Raw genomic sequence first — 24069 nt, forward strand, 5'->3', positions numbered from 1 at the left:
GGAAGGACGGACAACCCGAAAACATAATGCCTCCGGCACCACTTCGTGGCGGAGGCATAAAAAAGGATCTAGATTACATAGGTGAAGTAATTTTTGAAAATATGTAAATATTGATATGTACGGTATTGAAACTGTCGTGTTGATTATCCTTTATGGTACGTTACCACTCTCGTGGAATTCACTAAGCTGGTTCCACTTTCTCGATGCGCCCGAAATCGTGGTCTTACTCGGGGACTAATCGTGCTGATCATCAGATAATCAAATCTTGATGTCAGTCAAATACATTGTGTTGATCGTAGTAATTTTTCGAATAATCCAATAATTCTTCTACGATCAACACGATTACCACCATAGACCTCAAGATGTGATAAGCCATGATAAGATCACCACGATCACTCGTAGACTAAGAATCGATTTGTGGTAGATAGTATACATACATGTAGGTAGCATATCGAGACGCGCAACAATGGGAACCTAGTCAAAGTGTTTAACGTGCAATGTCAATAATCTTTTGGGCATCGATCATGCACATTTGTATGTACTCTATCTAAAAAGGATCGGCGGACGAGTAGGGCATGGACATCTGAAAAGATTGGATGGTGTATTTAATTCATGCATGAGTTGTTATTCCAGCGGAACTTACATGCGCTCTATAAAGTGAATTGCACGTCAGATGCGCTTATAGCAGATACACTTCAAATCATTTTAACAAATTTATCTAAATTATATGTCTAATTTCTGTGGAAAACATGAAAATATTGCATTCGTTGTGTTTAAACATTTACACTCTGAAATATCTAATGTTTAACACATTAGTCATACACATACATCCTTGAACACAAACACACACAACACAAACGTATACAAACCTGCATAAATATAAACGTGATATATATATATATATATATATATATATATATATATACATAGTTATAGTATGCACACATACATACACGCATGCATGGTTAATGTTCCCTCTGACATTTCCCTCATGTTTTATAGATCCATACATTAAGGTTTACTTAACCAAAACATTCTCTCTCTCTCTCTCTCTCTCTCTCTCATTTTTGTATAATATTGATTATTAGTCACTCCTAACGGATTTAACAACCAAGTTTACATTGTATTGCATTTAAATCAACCCATGTAATAAAGTGAAATCATTTTGTATTAAAAAAAGACAGAATTTGAAAGCGACTGGATTTGACTTGCAACTATTCGTTATCATTGCCATTCCTTGGTATTTGTAATCTATCTATTAGTTTCTTGGCAATAATAAACGTATGAGCAATATGTTTAAAAACCACCAGGTGAACCACCAAAGAATGAGAACACGTATGTGCGATCTTATCATATGAAAATAAATTGATTTCATGCTAGAGCATGGTGAGAATTATTTCGCTTGTGCGGTATACATGTATCTCTTATTTCGACATCTAAATAAAGCATTCGAGTTTGATGTTCCATGAATGCAATAATGGCGTATTCAATAAATTCACGAAATTCACGACTGAACTCATTTCCCCTGCATGAATGCCTGTGTGTGATACTGGAGGTGTGAGTATGTGTGTGAAGATGATCAGAAGAATAAGAGTTGATGAAGAGAAGTTTGATTAATATCAATATGTTGAAAACCCCTATCCAGGTAAGCCCGTTTCAGCCGTCATGAAATTACACCTCTCGTAAGGCCTTCACCCTACTTGATGAAAAAAGACGTAAACTAAAAGTGAAGCTGAGTAGATCAAAGGTGATAGTGAATAGAAAATTTAATTTTCTTTCATATTCCACAAGATTTAATGATATTTAATCAATAATTTGGATGTAAGAAGTGATAGGGTCTCATACTTGCAATAATTATTATAGTATTACACGCGTTACGCAAGTGCGGCCGTCGACATTACCCTTAAATTTCTGTATAACCGTATTGAACCTTTTCCCTTTAATGTTGTGTAACTTTTAAAGGAATTGGTGTATTGAATAGCCGCTTTTACATAATAATACTTATTTATGGGGTTAACTTAAGGAAAATTCCAATGTTATTTGTAAACATAAATTAAATGTATGGAAAAAACATTACTGAAATCCGTATTTCTTGGGAAAAATGTGAAAAAAAATCCTTCCTTAGTATTTCATGACATCATCTATTTATTACATAAAACGGGGTATTAACCTGTAGGAAAATTAATTCTCTTTAATATGATACCATCTTTATGGTAATTTGATATTCTTATCTATAAGTTCTTCAAAAATAATCCGTCTCCTATATAGCAACGGGCGGCGGCCATCTTAGAAGTATGCAAATTAGACGCACGCGTACCCCCTTTTTCCGCTGGTGACAACCAGATTCGCAAAATACAGGTTCTGACGATCTTCGAACATATCGTACATTTTTTTTTTTCGGGGGGGGGGGGGTGCACGGGGACCATTTCTGAAGAATTTATGATGTAACCCAGTATAGGCCGACATGAACTGCACAGATACTTCCCTTCATTTCGTTATGAAAAAATAAGATAGCCATGTTTCGTTTTACACTCTGAAAGGCCATGTAACAAGTTCTTTATTTCTTAGCGCTTTTAGCATAAGATTCTTCTTTTTTTTTCACTTTAATCTTCCAATAAGAGGAAACTGTCATGTCTAATTTTTTTCTTTAACTTTTTAATATCAGATACGTTGTGATTAATTCCACGTTCTTGGAGGGAATCCAAAAAGACAAGAAACTGTTGATATGGGAATCTGAATGGATTGAGTTTGGTAACACAGAATAGAAAAAAAAACATTTTTATTTCATATAAGGAATAGAAAGTGTAATTTTTCTTTCTTTCTTCGCCGATTTCGATGAGATTTGATCAATACATAGCAGTGATCTACAACAAACCCCACATACAGAACCTACGCAATTGCACGCGGAGACATTATAACCTTTAAATATTGCTGTAAAACCTATTGAACCATGTCCCCTTTAATGTCGTGTAACTTTTAAAGGAATTGGTGTATTGGAAAGCAGTTTTCACATGATAATAGCTATGTTTGGGGGATAATTTTAGGAAAATTCAAATGTTATTTGTAAATGCATATTAACTGTGTGGAAAAGAACATCATAACCAAATTCCGTATCTTTTTAGAAAAATGTTAAAAAACATAATTCCTTCCTTAATATTTCACGACAAGAATTATTTATCCCATGAAATGGGGTATCAACTTGTAGGAAATTTAATTCTCTTCATAATGATACCATTTTTATGGTAATTTGTTATTCCTAACTAAAGTTATTCAAAAATAATCCGTTTCCTAGCAACGGGCGGCGGCCATCTTAGAAATATGCAAATTAGACGCGCGCAACCTTTTTTTCTGCTGGCAACAACCGGATTCGGAAAATACAGGTTCTCTCGATCTTCGAACATATCGTAGAATTTTTTTGTGGGGTGGGGGGGGGGGGGTGCACGGGGACCCTTTCTGGCTGCTAGACTAGAGAGTTATCAGATAAGAGGCACCAGAGTATCCCAGGATACAAGAGTATCCCAAGGTACTACAGCATCCCAGGGTACTAGAGTGTCCCAGGGTACAAGAGTATCCCAGGGTACTAGTGTGTCCCAGGGACTAGAATAGAATATCTCATGGACTAAAATATCCCAGGGTACTAGAGTATCCCAAGGTACTACAGTATCCCAGGGTACTAGAGTATCCCAGGGCACTAGAGTGTCCCAGGGTACTAGAGTGTCCCAGGGACTAGAGGGTTCCAGGGACTAGAGTATCCCAGGGTACTTGAGTATCCATGGGTACCAGCGTGTCTCAGGGTAGAAGAGTCTCCCATGATACTAGAATATCCCAGGGTACCAGGGTATCCCAGGGACTAGAGTAGCCCAGGGTACTGGAGTATCCCAGGGACTACAGTAGCCCAGGGTACCATTACATATCCTATAGGGTACTAGAGTATCCCAGGGCACCAGAGTGTTTCAGGGTACTAGAGTCTCCTGGGATACTAGAATATATCCCAGGGTACTAGAGTATCCCAGGGTACCATCAAGTATCCTATGGTACTAGAGTATCCGAAGGTACTAGAGTATACCATGGTGCCCTGAGTATCCCAGGGTACTGCATATGGAGTATCCAGGGGCGTCACCAGCATTTTTTCAAGGGGGGTGCGTTTTGACACTAAAATGTTTACGAGATTTTTTGGACAGACATTTGGAATATAGGAAGCTCTCAATCCCTAGACTTTTACTGTGTTTTTTTAGGGAAACCAAGCGGGGAAAGGGCACCGGCGTAGCTAGGATTTCATCTTGGGGGGGGGGGGGGGGAGGGGGAGGGGGGTTAGTATGCGAGGGAGCGAGCAACGGTGGGGGAGGGTGGAGAGGGTGTGGAAGTGCCGGAGGGGGTTGTACCCCCTATAAATGGATTATGGAATGACGGTGTGAAACGACAAATTACTGGCAACGATATCACTGAGTAGAATGGCATAACGACTACATGCGAGCGAGCGGTGAGTGAGCTTGAAAATTTTGACATTTTACAGTCCCAAAACTGCCGTTTGTAGCCATATTTTTGTGCTTTGTAAATTAAGGGGGGGGGGGGCGTACCGGGCGCAACTGCTGGCAATTACTGGCAGCAACATCAGGAGAATGGCATAATGATTAAATGCGAGCGAGCAAAGAGAGCGAGCTTGGAAATTTTGACATTTTACAGTCCAAAAACTGCCATTTGGAGCCATATTTTTTCGCTTTGGAAATAAAGGAGGGGTGGGGGGGGGGGGCGTAACGGGCGCAACTGCCGGTAATTACTGGCAGCAACATCAGGAGAATTGCATAACAATTGAATGAGAGCTTGAAAATTTTGACATTTTACAGTCCAAAAACTGCCGTTTGTATAGCCATATTTTTTTTTTTGCTTTGGAAATTAAGGGGGGGGGGCGCAACTGCTGGCAATTACTGGCAGCAACATCAGGTGAATGGCATAACAATTAAATGCGAGCGGGCGAAGAGAGCGAGCTTGAAAATTTTGACATTTTACAGTCCCAAAACTGCCATTTGGAGCCATATTTTTTGGCTTTGGAAATAAAGGAGGGGTGGGGGGCGCAACGGGCGTAACTGCCGGTAATTACTGGCAGCAACATCAGGAAAATTGCATAATAATCAAATGCGAGCGAGCGAGCGAGCGAGCGAGCTTGAAAATTTTGACATTTTACAGTCCAAAAACTGCCGTTTGTATAGCCATATTTTTTTGCTTTGGAAATTAAGGGGGGCTCACCGGGCGCAACTGCTGGCAATTACTGGCAGCAACATCAGGTGAATGGCATAACAATTAAATGCGAGCGGGAGAAGAGAGCGAGCTTGAAAATTTTGACATTTTACAGTCCCAAAACTGCCATTTGGAGCCATATTTTTTCGCTTTGGAAATAAAGGAGGGGTGGGGGCGCAACGGGCGAAACTGCCGGTAATTACTGGCAGCAACATCAGGAGAATTGCATAACAATTAAATGCAAGCTTGAAAATTTTGACATTTTACAGTCCAAAAACTGCCGTTTGTAGCCATATTTTTTTTTGCTTTTGAAATTAAGGGGGGGGGCGCACCGTTCGCAACTGCTGGCAATTTTTACTGGCAGCAACATCAGGTGAATAAATGCGAGCGAGCGAAGAAAGCGAGCTTGAAAATTTTGACATTTTACAGTCCCAAAACTGCCATTTGTAGCCATATTTTTTCGCTTTGGAAATAAAGGAGGGGGGGGGGCGCACCGGGCCTAACTACTGGCAATTACTGGCAGCAACATCAGGAGAATTGCGTAACAATTAAATGCGAGCGAGCGAGCGAGCTTGAAAATTTTGACATTTTACAGTAAAAAACAAACAAACTGCCGTTTGTAGCTATAATTCTTCGTTTTAGAATTTAAGGGGGCGCATCGGGCGCAACTGCTGGCAAATAATGGCAGTAATATCAAGAGAGCATAATGATTACATTCGAGCGAGCGGAACGAGCGAGCTTGAAAATTTTACATTTTACAGTCCAAAAACTGCCGTTCTTAGCCATATTTTTTCGTCTTGGAAATTAAGGGGGGAGGGGCACCGGGCGGAACTGCTGGCAATTACTGGCAGCAACATCAGGTGAATTACATAACGATTAAATGCGAGCGAGCGAAGAGAGCGAGCTTGAAAATTTTACATTTTACAGTCCAAAAACTGCCGTTCTTAGCCATATTTTTTCGCTTTGGAAATTAAGGGGGGGGGGGCGCACCGGGCGCAACTGCAGGCAATTACTGGCAGCAACATCAGAAGAATGGCATAAACATTAAATGCGAGCGAACGGAGCGAGCGAGCTTGAAAACTTTGACATTTTACAGTCCCCAAACTGCCGTTTGTAGCTATATTTTTTTTTCGCTTTGGAAATTAAAGGGGGGGGGGGGGGAATGCCCGGTGCGCCCCTCCCCCCCGGATCCGCCACTGTAGTCAAGGGTGTGGGTTTATGTTCGTGACTTCATGACTAGGGGAGCTATGACCAGCGACGTGGCGTCGTGGAAAGGATGTCCAAAATCTGCACTTTAGAGCATTCCCTAAACTAATTGTTCGTGTTTGTTTGTGTGTGTGTATTATATACATGGAAAAGTTAGGAATTAGCCCAGGTCAAGTCTTTTTATTGGCAATGCAAGACATTTAGTATGTAAAGCAACACTGCAAAATCAATGATCTAGCTTTGATGTAACGAAGCGTGAGGTACAAAGGTGTACATTCTACATCACATTGCGCAACATTGTAGCAACTCTTCGTTCGGATGTACTGAGTACACTGCGCACATCCTGCTTATAATATGCAGAATGCCAACCAGGAATCATGCTAAATCACGATCTTTTGTCGGGTTCGGGTTTTTTGAACAATGTTTCACACTATATACCTATTTAATTATGGTTAAAAGAAATCATAGAAAAAATATCTTATTTCTTGATCACCCTTTCATTCAAAAACCAGTTTACTAACACTTAAACTACTATTTCGGTAGGTTGTTTGTTTGTTTGTTTTTTTAACCAGCGGATTGGGAGGGGGCGCACCCCCCCCCCCCCTCCGTAGTTACGCCACTGCTTTGGGGTGAAATAATTGGACAGATTTCTTAAATTCTAACAAAAAAGCAAGAAAATCTTTTCATCGCGGGAATTATGATTATGTGGGGTGGGGCAAATGGTGTGCTTGCCTTCCAATATTTTTATGGGGGCAACATTTTTGTTTTCTTTCAAAAGCAAGAAAATCTCATTACGGGAATTATCAATTATGGGGGGGGGGGCAAAATTAAAATATGCTTGCCCCTCCAATATTTTTTGGGGGGTAACATTTTGTTTTTCTGTCAAAAAAAAAGAAAATCTTCTCGTCTCTGGAATTATGGAGGGGGGGGGGGGATGGGCAAAATGATATGCTTGCCCCTCCATTTTTTTTTTTTCATTTTTTTTTTTAATGAGGCTAAGGCTCGCTCTTGGGCTGGCAATATGGATTGGTCAGAAGTAACGTATACATATACCCTACATACTTGTAAGTAGCACACGTACGTGCAAACGTGTATAAGTGCTCCGTATCGCACGGATGTACAGTACGGTCGATAAATAGTAAACACTGTAGAATACTAATAGATATGTATAAAATCAGTGCTGCCAGAACCAGGGGTGCGAATTGTTTTTGCCGACGATTTTCTTTTTTTTTTGTGTGTGTGTGTGTGTGTGTGTCCCTGGTGTCAAATATAAAAAAAAAGAATAGAAAAGAATAATTATTTAGCGTCCGGCGTTGAGGTCGTTCGCAGACTGATTTTTTTTTCTTTTTTCTTTTTTAAGGATCTGAAGGGGGGTGCGTTCGCACCCAACGCACCCCCCCTGGTGACGCCCATGGTATCCTAGGGTACCTAGGGTATAGCAGGGTACTATAGTACCCCAGGGCACTACAATATCCCAGGATACTGGGGTTCACAGGGACTAGAGTATCCCAGAGTACTTGAGTGTCCAAGGTACCAGCATGTCTCAGGGTACTTGAGTTTCCCAGGGTACTAGAATATCCCAGGGTACCAGGGTATCCAAGGGACTTGAGTATTCTGGGGTACTGGAGTATCCCAGGGACTAGAGTATCCCAGGGTACTGGAGTATCCCAGGGACTAGAGTATTTCATGATACTGGAGTATCCCAGGGACTAGAGTATCTCAGGTTACTAGAATATTCCAGGGTACCAGAGTGTCTTACGGTACGAGAGTTTCCCAGGGTAATAGAATATGAAAGGGTACTAGAGTATCATTACGTATCCTATAGGGTATATAGAGTATCCCTGAGACTAGAGTATCCCAGGGTACTGGAGTATCCCAGGGACTAGAGTACCTCTGGTTACTAGAATATCCCAGGGTGCCAGAGTGTCTCAGAGTACCAGTACTAGAGTCTCCTGCTGTACTAGAATATCCCAAGGTGCTGGAGTATCCCAGGGACTAGAGTATCCCAGTTTACTGAGTATCCCAGTTTACTGAGTATCCCAGGGTACCAGAGTGTCCCAGGGTACTAGAGTGTCCCAGGGTACTAGAATATCAAAGGGTATTAGAGTATCCCAGGGTAGGGGAGAGCGGGGTGAGTTGGGACGCGGGTCAAGTGGGACACGTTCTCTGAATCAAAAACTGTTCAACCAATCAGCGATTGGCTAATATCTACAATAAGTCCCTAGCAACCATACATCACATTAAGAAAGCCATGCAGTTCGGCAAATTCTAAGTGTGCATAAATTGCTATTGAAAATTTTCCCCCAAATATGATTTTTTTTTTAAATCAGGTTAATTAACCTGTTGTCTTTGTATTCACGATTTCAAGGGCACAATTGAAGCTGGTGGTGAGCCTTATTGATATGCAACTAATATAACTTGTTTTTGACAAATGCCTGCATGGTTACTGAGCAGTTGTACATATCTATGTATATGCCATGTGAGGGACAGTTGGGACAACGTGTCCCATTTGTCCCTCATAATAGCATTACATGTAAAACAGTTCAGATTTTCAAACATGTTGTTCAAACTTGTTTTGTTGAAATAAAGATCATTTTAAAGCATGTTTGACTGTTTTCATTACCAATATTTCATTACGCCTTCAAACTTTGACTTTTCCGACATGTTTATAGGATGTCACACTTTACCCCACTTTACCAACACCGTCCCATTTCTCCCTTGCCGTTGTCCCACTTTGCCCACGGGTGGGTCAACTTCTCCCCCAAAATAAGGTTTTTTCTTTTCATTAACTGCAGAAAATTGAGAACAGTGCCACCCCCAGTTTATAGCTCTTTATGTAACCTACCATATGAACCTTCATGCAAGCCCGCAAGGAAATGTAATCGTCTCTTTTATAAAAAGATATCAGAAGAAAATCGGCGAACTTGAAATAATGTCCCACTTCTCCCCGCTCTCCCCTACTAGAATATCAAAGGGCATTAGAGTATCCCAGAGTACCATTCAGTATCCTAGGGTACTAGAGTATCCCAGGGTACTCAAGTATTCCATGGTACCCTGAGTATCCGACGGTACTAGAATATCCCAGGGTACCAGGGTATCTCAGAGACTTGAGTATCATAGGGTACTGGAGTATCCCAGGGTACAAGAGTGTCCAAGGGTACTAGAGTACGTCTCCCATGGTACTAGAATATCCCAGGGACTAGAGTATCCCACGGTACTGGAGTATCCCAGGGACTAGAGTATCGTAGGGTACCAGAGTGTCTCACGGTACAAGAGTTTTACTAGAATATCTTTATCAAAGTAACAGAAGAATGTTAGCACTCAGGAACTCTCCATTTCCAGCCAGAGGAGATAATAGAAATCATGGAGCATGTAGTGGGATAAATGTGAACAAGATTGCCCATCACGTACTAAAAGGTAATTAATAGATACAGTATGGCTACAGTGATCCCCATGCTTCAAAGTCTATAATACATATAAGTACTCTAATGTTTATTCTTTAAGTGAATAATTTTACCTACTAACCACCCTCCCGCATCATTTGTGCACAAGAAGCAATTGCATGTACAAAGTACACAGCATTATGTGATAATGGCATAACTGAATGGAGTAATACATTAAAATAGCTTTGTATAACATGCCCACATTCTCAAACCCAGTACATTTCTATAAATGTCTAATGGTTATTTGTTGAAATCCTGTGCACCTAGAAAAACACTTATTAAATGTTAGGTATCAAAATGGGGGGTAGGTGGATGACAAGCTTTGCTCTATAAACTGGGCTTGAGCCAAACGAGTAGTCAGTTATTGCGCTACTGAAAAGCTTGTATGCTGTGAAACAACAAAAACCAATACCAGCATTGTTCAATGCATGAGACACATGCATACATGTACACATAGGGCCTACTGTAGTCCCACATGTACAAGTACTTCAATAAAAACATTGCCTACGTGTGCATTATCACTATATAATATACAGTGATAATGCACACGTAGGCAATGCACTCAACGTCTGGTAACCTGTTTAAAGTGGCCCCCTGTCTATAACGGCAATTCTTTTCATTTCCCTTTGGTGGTCGCTACAGACAGGTTTGACTATACATCTTTGAGTGGATATTTCCAGGAGAAACATTAATCTTTACATGCTCAATGCTGAGAAAGTCTAACAGAGGAGAATTCAAACATTTCCAAAATGCCTCATGTCAACTCATTAGATATTGTGTTGTGTTTTAAAGAAAGAAGAGGAAAAAAATAGGGCCCTATACAAGAAATAATAGGCCCCAAAAGTTGAATATAGTTGTATATTGTGCAGCCTTATACAAAATTGGATAAAATAAAACATGCAAAAGAATTCTGACGAAACTTCTTAGGATTTAACGAAGCAAAAGGAATCACAAAGTCAGAAAAGCATAATTCAAGTCCAAGAAGAGGATCAGGGGGGTTTATCATCAATTTAGTCGGCACTGACAAGTTGTGAGTCTCTGACAATTTCAGCAAAATCTGTGGATTTGATTGACTGAAAAGCTCTGATTGCCGACTGTTACCATGGTGATTGTCAGAGATTGACAACTTGTCAGGGATGACAACTTTCATGAAATGGTCCCTAGGTATGTCTTAGAGGCACCTTTTCATTTCTTGAAAATCCTCTGCACACTCTTCACTTTCAACTCTTATAACTTATGAAAGGATAATTCTAACTGCTTTGAAAGTTGGCATTCACCACTGACAGAATGCATTTACCTATAGATCAGTTTCAGCTTAATCAGATAATCTATTCATTCAAATTCATGAAATTCTTCCGTTGAGATGTTTTCATTGCAACTGATTGACAAATGGCCCTACATCGACGTAAATAAGTACCAAATTGATCAGTGTTTTAGTAGTAGCCATGATAAAAAATTATAGGCATACATACTTTTTTTATCATGGCTACTACTGGCTGTGTCGATTTAGGGCATTTTGTCAATTAGTTGTTATCTCTTCATTGTTGTTGCCACTTTGCTTTACATCCTGTTTTTTTGTCCTATTCATCACACAGCTAGCACGGTTTGGTAAAGATCAAGTGCTTGAAAAGACCCTGTGCTTTAGAGCCTCTTTTCTCAGTTCACACTTTTCCAGACTGTCTGCTTTCTTTCCAATATTTAGATAGGTTAGGAGAGTCCATTTGAATTGAGTTATATATCATTTTAAAGCTTACAGTTTGCTCTTTCAGAATCTGCCCTAAACTTAAAATTCCATGCCTGGCGACTTTTTGATGGCTTCATGATGCAGGGTCACAAATAAATCAAATTAAATCAAATCTCACCTCATCCCCTGTGTAGTTTCCTACATTCGTCACAGTGACGTTCAATGTTACATTTTGGCATGGATGAATGCTGGCTGGGGCGACGACGAGCTTGGAGTAGCTGAACTTTGTGTAGGACAACCCATACCCAAACAGAAGCAGTGGGTCTCCATGAAAGTATCGATATGTGCGCCCATCCATGGAATAGTTCTCCATCGGTGGTATCTTGAAATTTGAAATAAGAATTAGGACTGAGTTTAATTCCTGCTGCATATCATGGAAGAATGAAAGCAGTGACATCAAAAAGGAGTCATATGAAGAGTGATATGCATATGATATCATTTAAGGATTTAAGGTATTTCAGGATTTAATTTTGTCATCAACCATTAGCACACATATTCATAAAACGACCTCTTTAAATGTATTCAAATGTAAACTTAAGGAGAATTTTATACAAGATTATCATTTATAACTTCATTATTTCATGTAATGATTATAATTCACTTTATCTTTTGTACTGTCTCTGTAATGTAAATGTAGTGTTAAAGTACTACTGCTGTACATTTTTTTTTTTGTTCTGTTCTTACTTCTGTATATTTGTCATCTCTTTGTTTAAAATATGAAAATGATTACCAATAATGCATTCTTTTCTTAATTGTTTCTCTGGGTGGGCCAGATTTTAAGGAAACTTTTAATTCCTCGTTGGCTGCTTCCCTTCAGCTTTATGTATTCCATAGATCCGTCTTTCCTCTGTGCTTTGTCATGATTGTTTATTATTGTTGTTCTTTGATGTTTGTCCTTTTTTTTTATGCTGAACAATAAATTCAATTCATTTCAATACCTTTGTATACAGTATATGTCCAGTCAGCATTTGACACTTTTCCAACTGCAATCAGTGGCGTATCTAGGGAAAACGGCGCCCGGGGCAAGAAAATTGTGCCCCTAATTTCTGACAAAGACCAGTGTTCAACCCCAACCCCATCCTGGTTATAGAGACTTTAAGCAAAGTCTACATGATATGCTTTTCAAGCCCTTAAAAGGGGTCTTTTGAGGGTGATTTAAATGTAATGAATTTCGATAAATTTTGGCAAGCGAGCGTAGCGAGCGAGCCAAAAACTTTTGTATTTCAGCTGACAAAACATAGAATTCTTGTAATTTTTTGCTTATCAAATCTTACAATTCTAATCAAGATAGTGACGGCCTTATAGATAACGATTTATCATACTAACAAACTGAGTACTTTAAAAAATATTCTAAATCAGGAAGGCATTTCATGAAGCATTTTGTGCGACAACTTGTTGGACAAAATTTGCTTTCAGCCAATCAGAAGCAAGGATTTCAGTAGCTTTTAACAGTTTGTCAGACAAAATATCTCACAAATTGCTTCATGAAATACCCCCATGGACGTGCCAGTGAGCCGAAATTTGTATATTTCCGCGTCATCACTACGTTTTGTTCTTATCTCCTTTTTGTTTTGATAAATTTTGGCGAGCGAGCGCAGCGAGCGAGCCGAAAACTGTTGTATTTCAGCTTACAAAACATGGAACTCTTGTCATTTTTTGCTTATCAAATCTTACAACTGTAATCAAGATATAGTGACGGCCTTATAGATAACGATTTTTACCAACAAACTGAGGACTTGAAGAAATACTCTAAATTAGTACGAGCGAGTGAGCCGAAATTTGTATATTTACACGTCATCAGTACGTTTTGTTCTTATCTTGTTCGATTTTTTTGGCGCCCCCCCCCCCCCCCCCATGTTCGAAACCGTTGGCGCCTTCTTTAATTTGATCCAATTGGCGATCGCTTCGGAACGAAAGAAATTGCAGCCACTGCTCCGTGAAACATTTTGCCTGCTAAATATAAAATGACATGTGTGAACACAATATACATTGTCATTTTGTCCGCGTCATCATCACATTTTGTTCTTACCTTCTTTCTCTATATAAAATTTAGAGAGCGAGTGCAGCGAGCGAGCCGAAAATTGTTGTATTTCAGCTTACATAACATGGAATTCTTGTGTGAACACAATAAACACTGTCATTTCGTCCGAGTCATCATTATGTTTTGTTTTTATTTTTTTTTCATTTCGTTTTCTTCCCCCCCCCCCCCCACCCCTTCCGGTGAGTTTCGTCTTCTTCTTCTTCTTTTCTTTTCTTTTTCTTTTTTTCTTCGTTTTTTCTTTTTTTTCTTCTTCTTCGTTTCTTTTTTTTTGCGCCCCCAAGGAGTGGCGCCCGGGGCACGTGCCCCCCTTGCCCCCCCCCCCCCCCCCTAGATACGCCACTGACTGCAATGAATATCTATAAACACTCATTAGGTTGTTTCTATCAGTATTTCATTGTTTCATATATTTCATTTCACACATAGATATCAAATTCACATATAAAACCTTATTAAGCTCATTTACCATAAACACAAAATATTGACATTTACAATACTTAATTCAATACTGCCTCTCAATGAAACCAATCAATGAATACAGCAGAGTTCTACTGTTCAACCAGTCCATCATGAAAACGTGGAATAGATGAGTTCACCTGTTCTTCAGTGGCAGGCCATGTATAGGGAAGCCTGCCCCCAGGGTTGGCTCCCGGAGAGTTTTGGAACATTTGTCGGAGAGCGACCCCAGTGGCCTGGGCAGGAAAGAAGCACTCCACTATTGCGTGTACAGAAGGACTGGCGAGAGCCCAGGTAATATTGACGGGACCAGCATTGAAGAGAAGTAGAACAACCGGCTTGCCAGCAGCTACATACATGTACGACACAGATATCACAGATACAGAAAGGCTCAATGATACTTAAACGATATCAATGATTTCACATATATAACGTAGGTCTTCCACTCTACATGCAGAATTTGGTTACCATAATATTCAAATTGACTTCATAATAAACAGATAAAACTTCAGTCCAAAGAAAGAAAAGAGAAACAGCATTAAAACTTTGAATCCATTAAATACACAGCTCATTTTTTCTTCTCCATTTCAATTCTCTATTACACATTCTAACACTTTCAGAGAAATGCGGTATACTGTAAGAGCAGGAAAATTTTGCAATGCGGGAATTTTTGCACTTTTTGCGCAACACGAAACTCGCATGAAGATTAAACATCTGAACATTTTGCTTGTAATTATGATATGTAATACTATCTCATACTTTGATTCCCCTGAATTAAAAATACATAATTCATCTTACCTAGCTGAGCACAAAAAATACTCACATGCAAATGTACAATTTTACAGCATCTATATTGCATAGCTTGCACAAAAACAAAAGCAAAATCATGGAATCTTGGGATAAGGTTGAATGACAGGTGCATGCAAGTTATGTCTAGGATTGAGGTCATCACGTCGGTGACACAACATTCGCCCCTGTGACAATTGCTTCAGTCTTATTTTCTCCAAGGACTTAGGGTTAGGGTTGCAACGGGGTTTTAGGTTTAGATTGATGTGAGGATTAGGATTTGGGTTAGAGTTGTGTGTGGGGGAGGAATTTATGTTTGACTTAGCGTGCAAATATTTCATGAAAGCAATTGTCGCAGGAGTAAGTGTCATGGAACCCATGCGCATCAAACACTTCATGATCAATCTGTTAGGCATGCAGTGTCTAGGAGAAGCAAAGAAAACACAAAAACCACATTTTACCAGTTTTGACAGCTTCTTGAAGTAGCTGCAGTTGTTTGCCAGGTAGCAGCATGTCTTTCCTGTCGTTTGACTCGGCTTCAATCCCAATACCTGTCAAGAAGAATGTACACTCACACTTTGTGAATCATGCCTTCTCAGTTGACCGATAAATATTTAGACTCTCTTTGTTTCCATTAAAAAACTCTCTTGATGAATGCATCTGCTCCTGTCCCTTTCTTTTTCTTGTGACTTTACTTAAAGACATGCACATCTCCTGTTGCTGTCCCAGTCTTGTCTCATGCTCATTACTTTGTTTGTTGTTGACTTGTGTGTAACTGTTTGTCCGTCTGTCTCTTGGTGGGCTGCCAAACTTTTTGTGCCAAACTTTTTGTGCTGCTTCGTTGCTGTTTTCAATTCATTTTTTGCATCAAGCTTTTAATACAAGAGGGGCCCACACTCTACAAGCATTGTCTTTTTAGTGGGTCCCTCCCATTTTTTTTTTCACACAGTGCATATATTGCTATTGACAATTATTCCACATTCGTTACCTCAGCAACTATTGCAATGTATCACTACTGTTAGTTTTTTTCTATTATTGTTGTTTTCTCTGCACAAATTTGCAAGCATTGTTTCTGTCACTTTGAGAAAGTGAGATTAATGTTTATATATTGTGGAAAAACAAATAAACTTGAACTTGAACTTGAACTTGAACCCCCCCCCCCCTTCATAATAATTTTTACATTATTACAGGTATGCCCACTGTTTACTCGGGATAGTTCCAAATGCTGGAGGTCAGCTTATGTAACAGTGACATGCTTCATATCATGGTCATGTATTTCAATGTATGTCCAATACAAAGTTAGAAAATTAAATACATACATCAGGGTATAACCCTGACATAAGAACAGTAATAGACATGTAGCAATATAGTGTTGACATCAGCTCTCTCTCAAAAAAAAAAATTGAAATAAAATAAAGAATCAAACCTCAATGTGTATTGCAATAAATGAGGAAAACAATAATATTTCATTGCCGGAATAAATTTGTTTCAAATTTTCATGTGTCTTTATTAGTACAACTTGTACTTTGGTATCTTAGGTTTCAAAAAGGAAATGTATTTGCATAACCACCAGGAAATATGAATATGTCATGGTAGATAATACAGTGTTTGTTCATTCTCACCTGTTCCCAAGCATACCACCACCAAATCTGCCCCATCAACAGCAGCTGAGATGGACGTCTGATTGTAGGACGGACACTTCGGATACTCGCATCCAGCGGCAAATCTGGTCTCAGTTGCTAAGGGCGACAGTCCACTCAGAACATTGGTGATGTAGGTGTGGTCAGTGTAGGCATGGAAATTTCCAAACAGTAGGTCAGTGGCATTTGCAAATGGGCCGACAACCTATGATGACAAAAAATATCATGTTCCAATTTAAGTAGGAATGAAATGAATAACCATCTTTCTATCTTGAGGTATAAATGTCTCTTATACTGTATCTGCAGATTCATGAGAGAGTTTTTCTCTCATATTATTCTCCATTAAAACTTCAAAAAAAAAAAAGCAATGTATGACATACCGCACTGCTTGGCAAAGCTATTATTGAAGATTTTTCTATTCATGGTTGTCTTTTTTTGTCTGTATATGGAGTAAAAAGGAATGACATTGTCCTCGATGAGGAATGCATGACATTAAATGTATACAAGCACTAGAAATGTGTCAGCAAAAAGCAGTTTGGAACATAACAGAAAAATGTATCAAAGAGCTTGCATGTACCACTGGATGTACCTTTTATCACAAGATTTTTCTACCACAAATCCAAAGTGTAAAATGTTGTAGCTCCTAATTTGTTGGTTTCATAATGTTGTGTTTAGTATCTTGATGAAAACAAACCAAATACAATATGCAATGCTTACATGTTTTAAGGACTGGCTATGTTACACAAGCAGTTCATTAGAGGCTAATGTCTGGAGCCTAATGTCTTTAACAGGTCTCAGGATGCTTTGAAATTCCACACTGGAAATGAGATCTCACCGCAAGAGTCTTAACACTGCCCCCTACTGGCAAGGTGTCTTTCTCATTCTTGAGCAGCACAAAACTCTTGAGGGCAGCCTTCACCGCTAGATCCTGGTGGTAGGGAGACTCAACCACTTCCTCCACTGTCAGTGCCTTGTAAGGATTTCGGTGGTCTGGGTCAAACTCCCCTAGACGTAGACGAGTATAGAACAAGGGACGCAAACTCTCCTGTAGATCTTGAGGTGTCAGCATTCCCAGTTGAACCTATAAACATATCAGAGAGAACCAAAAGATGATGTTAACTATGACACATTTTCTCTTCATAAATTTCATAGTCTGTTCTCAGATAGAGGAATGGTTTTATTCGCTACATTTACTCTGCATGTGTAAAACATTCTCATTTCTATTCACTATGAAAAGATCGAATAATGCAGTACAAAATTCCGTCTACAATATTATAATCATAAGAGAGAGAGAGAGAGAGAGAGAGAGAGAGAGGGAGGGAGAGAGGAAAAGAGAGAGATCGAAACATCCTATATGCAAAAATGAATACCCGTAAAGTTCACACAATTCCTTGGTGGTATGGTATATGTAGTATTGCAAGTTGATAGAGAGTGATGCTGTACCTTTTTGTTACAATCTGTATTTGTCGAAATTCTCTTTCATTTCAGTCCTTTGTTATTCAAATATTGTTTGAATCAGTTACCAAATGTTTCAAAACCTCTAAAGTGCAGAATTCAAAACTGACATTTAAATAAGCAATACAAGTTCAATGATAACAGTTCTTATTTCTGTTTATACAGCACCTATTTAGAATGTAGCTATCCGCTTGGTCGATTGCCCATCACGTGACATTTAGTGAAAAGTTCCATTGCATGCTCTGGTTGTCAGCCGTGCAATTTTGTTTGAGCAAAATGTTGCATTGCACGGCTCTGATGTCACAATAAACAAACATATGCCGCGCACACTCAACAATTACAAGAGCGCTTACAAGCGCTCATTCATTTTTGTAAACAACTTCGTTTTGCATACGTACGTACATGGTGACTGCGACTGTGAGGCTACTCATTCGTCTTTCACAGAAAATGGTTGCTATTTCTGTGCTAAATTCAAGAATCTGTGAGTACCAAATCTGTTGACATTTGAGGTGTTGTATAAAACAAATAGTTTATGGTCTTTACTCGTGCAATGGAACCAGATTTCGCACTTGGTGAAAGATGAGGCGCACTATTCAACTCGGCTTCCCCTCGTTGAATAGAGCGCCTCTATCTTTCACCTTGTGCGAAATCTTGTACCACTGCACTCGTGACCATTCACTATTTGTATACTAGTATCTGCTTTTTCTTTTAATTTCCCTCTGATTTTGTGCATATATTTTGCCCAAGGACTTGATGAGTTTATGGCTGTACAAAACAATCTGGGAGAAACAAAATTTGTTGCTTACAGCTTCCGTGAGGTGCGCATACACTGGAGGTAAGGAGGTAAGCTCCAGGTTACATCCTGCCTTCAGACTCGTCACAGCTGTCTCCAGGGGTGATGAGGTGTAGTTATGAGATATCTGGACTCGTTCGAGAGCTTGCTCATCACTGACGATGTATCCCTTGAAGCCCCACTCCTTGCGTAGGATGTTGGTAAGGAGGTGTGTGTTGGCACAGGCTGGAATACCATTCACACTGTACAGTTTGTTAATGTAAACATTATAATCACTTGTAAATGTGTCACCACAAGGTTGGCAAATATTTGACATACCGCGGTATGTATATCTCATCCTTCATTCACTAATTCATTCTTTCTTTCGTATATACTGACTAGAGTTTGCTTCAATTGACCGATTCTGTGACGCGCTATGTGTATTTTTGGCACTGGGCGCAGCCATAGTGGGTGTCTCAGCCGACCCCCCCCCCCCCTTCCCACTCCCCACCCCTCTCCCTACATTAGCACGCGCGCAGAATGAAAAACTGCTTTAGCCAATGGGCGTCTCGTACTGAGTGCGCGAATGCTTGCTTAGTGCGCGAACCTTTGTTACAAGTGCGTGATAAACATGTTGCCCGGGGTGGGGGAGAACAGGGGGGGTCGGCTGAGACACCCACTATGGCTGCGCCCAGTGCCATGAAATGTCTGCTGCCCTCAACGAACCCGAATCGGTCAATACACAGTCCATGAAAACAGATGACTCATGAGAAGACAAAGAGAACAAAAGACCCTGTTGGTCTAGCACTTAGCGAGTATGGTTACACAAATTCACATTCCAAGCATTCTTGTGCTATTAAAGCTTTTTAAAGAACTTAGCAAACTTTGGCGGTCTTTGGGGTCTCCAGTGGGACATTTTGTCCATTTTCGTTACAATTTATCACACAGACAATAATATCAATAACCAATAAAGGTCATACAATGTAGAAGATTCAAATAGAGGAACAAAATAACAATATAAAAACTGGCCCCCAACTTGGTCCCTGCGCCAATAGGGGCCATCCCTGAATGTGCCATAGAAAACTAGAAAGGATACTTATTAACGCATAAAGGTGAAGCATTTCTGGTCTTAATGCAGACTTTTATTGAGATTCTCTATGATTGAAGGGCTCTCGGGTCCCTTTGTGGTATGGGGTACTTGGTGCCCTTTGTACAAATATACATCATATCATCCTAGCAATATTGTGTTTTCAAGAAGAAGTTAAACATTTGAAATTTGTGCCATTGTTTGTTATGCAAAACAAAAATGGTGTACAGAGGCACAGAATGTGAAAAAGTTATCTAAAGATTTTGCTAAATGAAAGGAAAAAAGCTATGAAAGTAAGGGTTTAAGAAAGTATTCTTCAAAATAGGAGGATGTACCATTTCAAGGTCTCTTGAAAGTGCAAGCAGAACTCATAAAATGGCATCCCTATCCTGATGAGAATTAAACCTATGTATGACAGATAGAAGAAGGTACTGTAAATCAATCAAGGCAGACCATTCTGCATAACCATAATGATCTTTCTCACACCAAGTGCATCCTGCACACCATGGAAATTCACTGAGACCTCTTCAGCTTTTACAAAAAAAAAAAAGTATCAATAGGCACGGTCAGACTGGCAAAAGATCGAGAAGTTTAAGATAGCAAAGTTTTTGCGATCTTTTGTCGTGCGGTCACACTGGCAGCCAAACTTGGATCAAGAAGTTTGGGTCATTGGTACGTGCGCGTAAGGAAGAAGAAAGAGCGCCCCATCCGATGGCTAGTGATTGTGATATAACAATGCACATCTGTACATGACAATGGCCTCGCGCTTCGGAGACATCGCCCGCAAACAGATCGACAAGTTTGGTGGGGATGAGTGAAATATCCCTAGTTGGAGTGGGAAGTTTCGCAAGAAGTTTTGTGAGAAGTTTCGTGGGAAGTTTGCCGTCACACTGGCAAAACTTCAAGATCTTAAAGATTGCGATCTTAAACTTCTCCATCTTTAGCCAGTCTGACCATGCCTTTTATTACCTCCCCCAAGGGAAGAGGTTATGTTTTCATTAGGACCATTGGTTTGTTGGTTTGTTTGTTTGTTTGTCCATGTGCAAAATATCTCAAAAAGTTGTAAATGATTTGGATAAACTTACTAGAAAGGCTGAGAATGACACCAGTAACAGATCAATGATGAAATTTTGGTAGTGATCTGTGAATTTTTAGGGACTTTATGAAGGATTCTCTAGTTTCTGCTTTAATAGGCAAGGTGCACCACGCAGCTGGAAGTTGATAACGTAACCCTAGGCTTCTATCTTGGGAAATCAGGCGACTTTCAGCACGCATACATATGAGTGGAAATCACTGATCTCAATGGAAGAACAAGATCAGTGGTGGAAATGAGCTACATGCTTGGCGGAGGTCTGTGCTCTCAGAGTGCTTCTCTAGTTTGTCAAATGTTTGCCTCTATTTGCTCATACCTATTATAGCTGCACATGATGCTGTAGGTTCCTGCTTTGACACATTCTTTGAATGCTGCTATGTATGTTGCCTGCAGATCTCTTTCACTAACCTGTAGAGATATAGAATGGGTGTACATGCATTTTTCATAGGCAAACAAACTGAACACCTGCACTGCCTGGTAACTTGGGACATTACATTTGTATACATTATAAGTGCTTTATAAATGTAAAGGTTATGATCACAATGTTTATCATCATTAGCTATGCTGCATTATCATTACACTTGTTTCTATTCATATTATCATTATCATTAGTAGTAGTAATGGTAGTAGTACAATTACTTTGACTATTATTTCCATTATCATCATACTATAATCATTATCATTATTATCATCATTGTTAACATCTATGTAATTATTACTCATATTAGCAATATCATCACCACCATCAACAAATATATCACCCTCTCCATCCCCTACCCCCCCCAGAAAAAAAAGAAAGAAAGAAATAAAGAAAGAAAGAAAGAAAGAAAGAAAGAAAGAAAGAAAAGAAAAGAAAAGAAAAAAAGAACTGAGTGCTATTCTTCAAGTATGGCTTTAAGAGCAAACTTAAGATGGTTTGGCCAAATACTATGCCATATGCAAACTTTCTGCGTATTCATATTCCGGCACCAGATGTTTTAGGGAAATTATACCTTTGCATCAAAGGCAAATCTGGAGGAAGGGATGTTTTCTGGTCCCGAGTAAGCGGCGAAGTGCTTGCATCCTGCATTGGCTAGGATGTATCGAGGGTGGCTTCCCTGTAGACCCCAGACAAAATTTTTGACCAGTTCCCCTGTGAGATACGGATCCTCTCCATATGTTTCCTGTAACATAGTCAACATGAATATATCAACAAAAATTTAACAAACAAGTTATGATAGTCAGATTACATTTTGTTTTTGTTTTTTTACAGACTAATCATAATTTTTGGGGAAGCCTCTGCATGTAACAAGAATTAATTATCTTCTAGTTATCTTGACGTACATTCCGCAAGGTTAAACATTTTAAATCAAATGTTGACTACTCAAGACAATAGACTGGAAATGCCAGGTAATTTGTAAGAAGATATCTCAGGATCCTCTTTCAGTTGTGCACTTTGATTTTTCTTGATACCAAATACCGACTGAAAATAGCAACAACAAATAAACAGATATAAGTCATCTTCATAACATGCCATGATGAGTCATAATTTCTTAGTCCAAAACATAGAATCTGAATAAAGAATCCTTCAAAGTCTCGACTTATTTTTTGTTCTTCTGTTAGAATGATTTACATACGAGACCACAAAATTCATCAAAAAGCATTTATGCATTTTTGGCCAATAAAGCCCGAGTTTATTCGACTAAAACTATCCGGCATCCTATGCCTTCTCCAGGAGTCTTGGGAAATCTCAACATCATAAGATATTTAGTTTTTACATCATAATACTGTGATTGAAAAGTGAACTTTTTCCCCCACTGTGCATGCCCTGAATGACAAGGGATAACTAACCTGATTTCTTCCCCAGTAGGGGTGCCTCATAATGTTGATGACGGGACTGAAGCAGCTTAGGCCTTGATGGTCAGAAAACTCTGCATGCTCCATGTAGTAGTTATTCTTTGCTCTCACTTCATAGCCTGTTGCATTTGCAACCTCGTGCACAAGCTCCTGGCTGTAATGCAAAATTAAGTATTAACAAAAATCCAGGGGTCACTCATAGTGCAATTAGTATTGTTTTCAGGCCCGTAGCCAGGGGGGGGGGGGGGGGGGGGGGGTGCGTCGGGTGCGTACGCACCCCCCAAAATTCTGAAAGGTCCACTTTTTCATAATAACGGTTTTTAGCAATTCTCAAGATAACAATCCAAATAAATATAAAGACACATTATATGCTACGTAAATGTGGAAGAGTACGTTTAACAATGTTAAAAATAATTGTACGAAACCCTTTTGTTGTATGAACCATCGGATCGTCCCCATCTACACAAACACAAATGTTATGTATCAATTTGTGCGAGCTATTACATATTGAAAACTTTCGGTCATCTGCGAAGCCGCGCTTCCGCGCGAACGCTACAACACGTAAAACGGGTCAAAAATCGACGCATTTTCCACAAAATCTGCCATAACTTTTCAACTGTTTAAGAAGCAAACTTGGGGCGCCCGGATTCTAAAAGTGGACACTTTAGGGATTATTTATGTGTATATATCTTTATTTTAACATTTGTAGCAGTGACGCAAATTAGATCAGAAAAGTACCTTATGCGTAGAATTGTCTATGGCGAACAGTCCAAATTTGACGAATTTGAGCATATTTTGCCGTCTTGCCATTCTTCCAGATGGGATATCTTGAGAACGGAAGATCGCACAAACTTGGGGCGCACGGTTTCAGAATGTAGAGGTTCTGCCCATTTTTGTGACATAAGAATCTTGTCCATTGGTTGAGCAGTCCTGACGCAAATTTGCAGTAAAGCTAGACTACCCATTCACAATTGCTGTCATAGGGAACGTGTACAATCCATACAGAACTATCACGTGACGAGACTACCAACGAAAATTTGAGCCGTTGACCTTCACTGTCTGCCGTTGTCAGCAGTGTGAATTCCTGTGATTTCAAGCTTTTGTTTCTCGCCAAATATCATTTTCAACGCAATATCCAGATAGAGTTGTATGTGAGACATTATCTAGATACGTAGCAGCCTTATAGACAACATAACTATTAAGTTTGGGAGCAAAAACGACCAAATACATTCCACATTCCATCTCATTTTTCGATGATGGCTGTATAGTCGGACTGGT

General features: G+C 39.6%; 1 protein-coding gene across 1 annotated transcript in view; it reads right to left on the reverse strand.

Moving 5' to 3' along the window:
* LOC139710066 (uncharacterized) overlaps positions 1 to 22945 on the reverse strand; it is a gene marked incomplete at its 5' end in the record, with an annotated part of 29772 nt that extends 6827 nt beyond the window's left edge. Inside the window, 9 exons of the mRNA XM_071622011.1 lie at positions 11747 to 11950; positions 14263 to 14471; positions 15370 to 15459; positions 16531 to 16753; positions 17384 to 17629; positions 18810 to 19038; positions 21272 to 21363; positions 21948 to 22118; positions 22786 to 22945. Of these exons, the coding sequence (XP_071478112.1) occupies positions 11747 to 11950; positions 14263 to 14471; positions 15370 to 15459; positions 16531 to 16753; positions 17384 to 17629; positions 18810 to 19038; positions 21272 to 21363; positions 21948 to 22118; positions 22786 to 22945 (1624 nt within the window). The remainder of the gene's footprint in view (positions 1 to 11746; positions 11951 to 14262; positions 14472 to 15369; positions 15460 to 16530; positions 16754 to 17383; positions 17630 to 18809; positions 19039 to 21271; positions 21364 to 21947; positions 22119 to 22785) is intronic.
* Between the last annotated feature and the right edge of the window lie 1124 nt (positions 22946 to 24069).

Source organism: Diadema antillarum, unplaced genomic scaffold, assembly GCF_040938485.1.
Source record: "Diadema antillarum isolate AM-2024a unplaced genomic scaffold, OU_Dant_1.0 seq00001496_RagTag, whole genome shotgun sequence".
NCBI classification, from domain to species: domain Eukaryota; kingdom Metazoa; phylum Echinodermata; class Echinoidea; order Diadematoida; family Diadematidae; genus Diadema; species Diadema antillarum.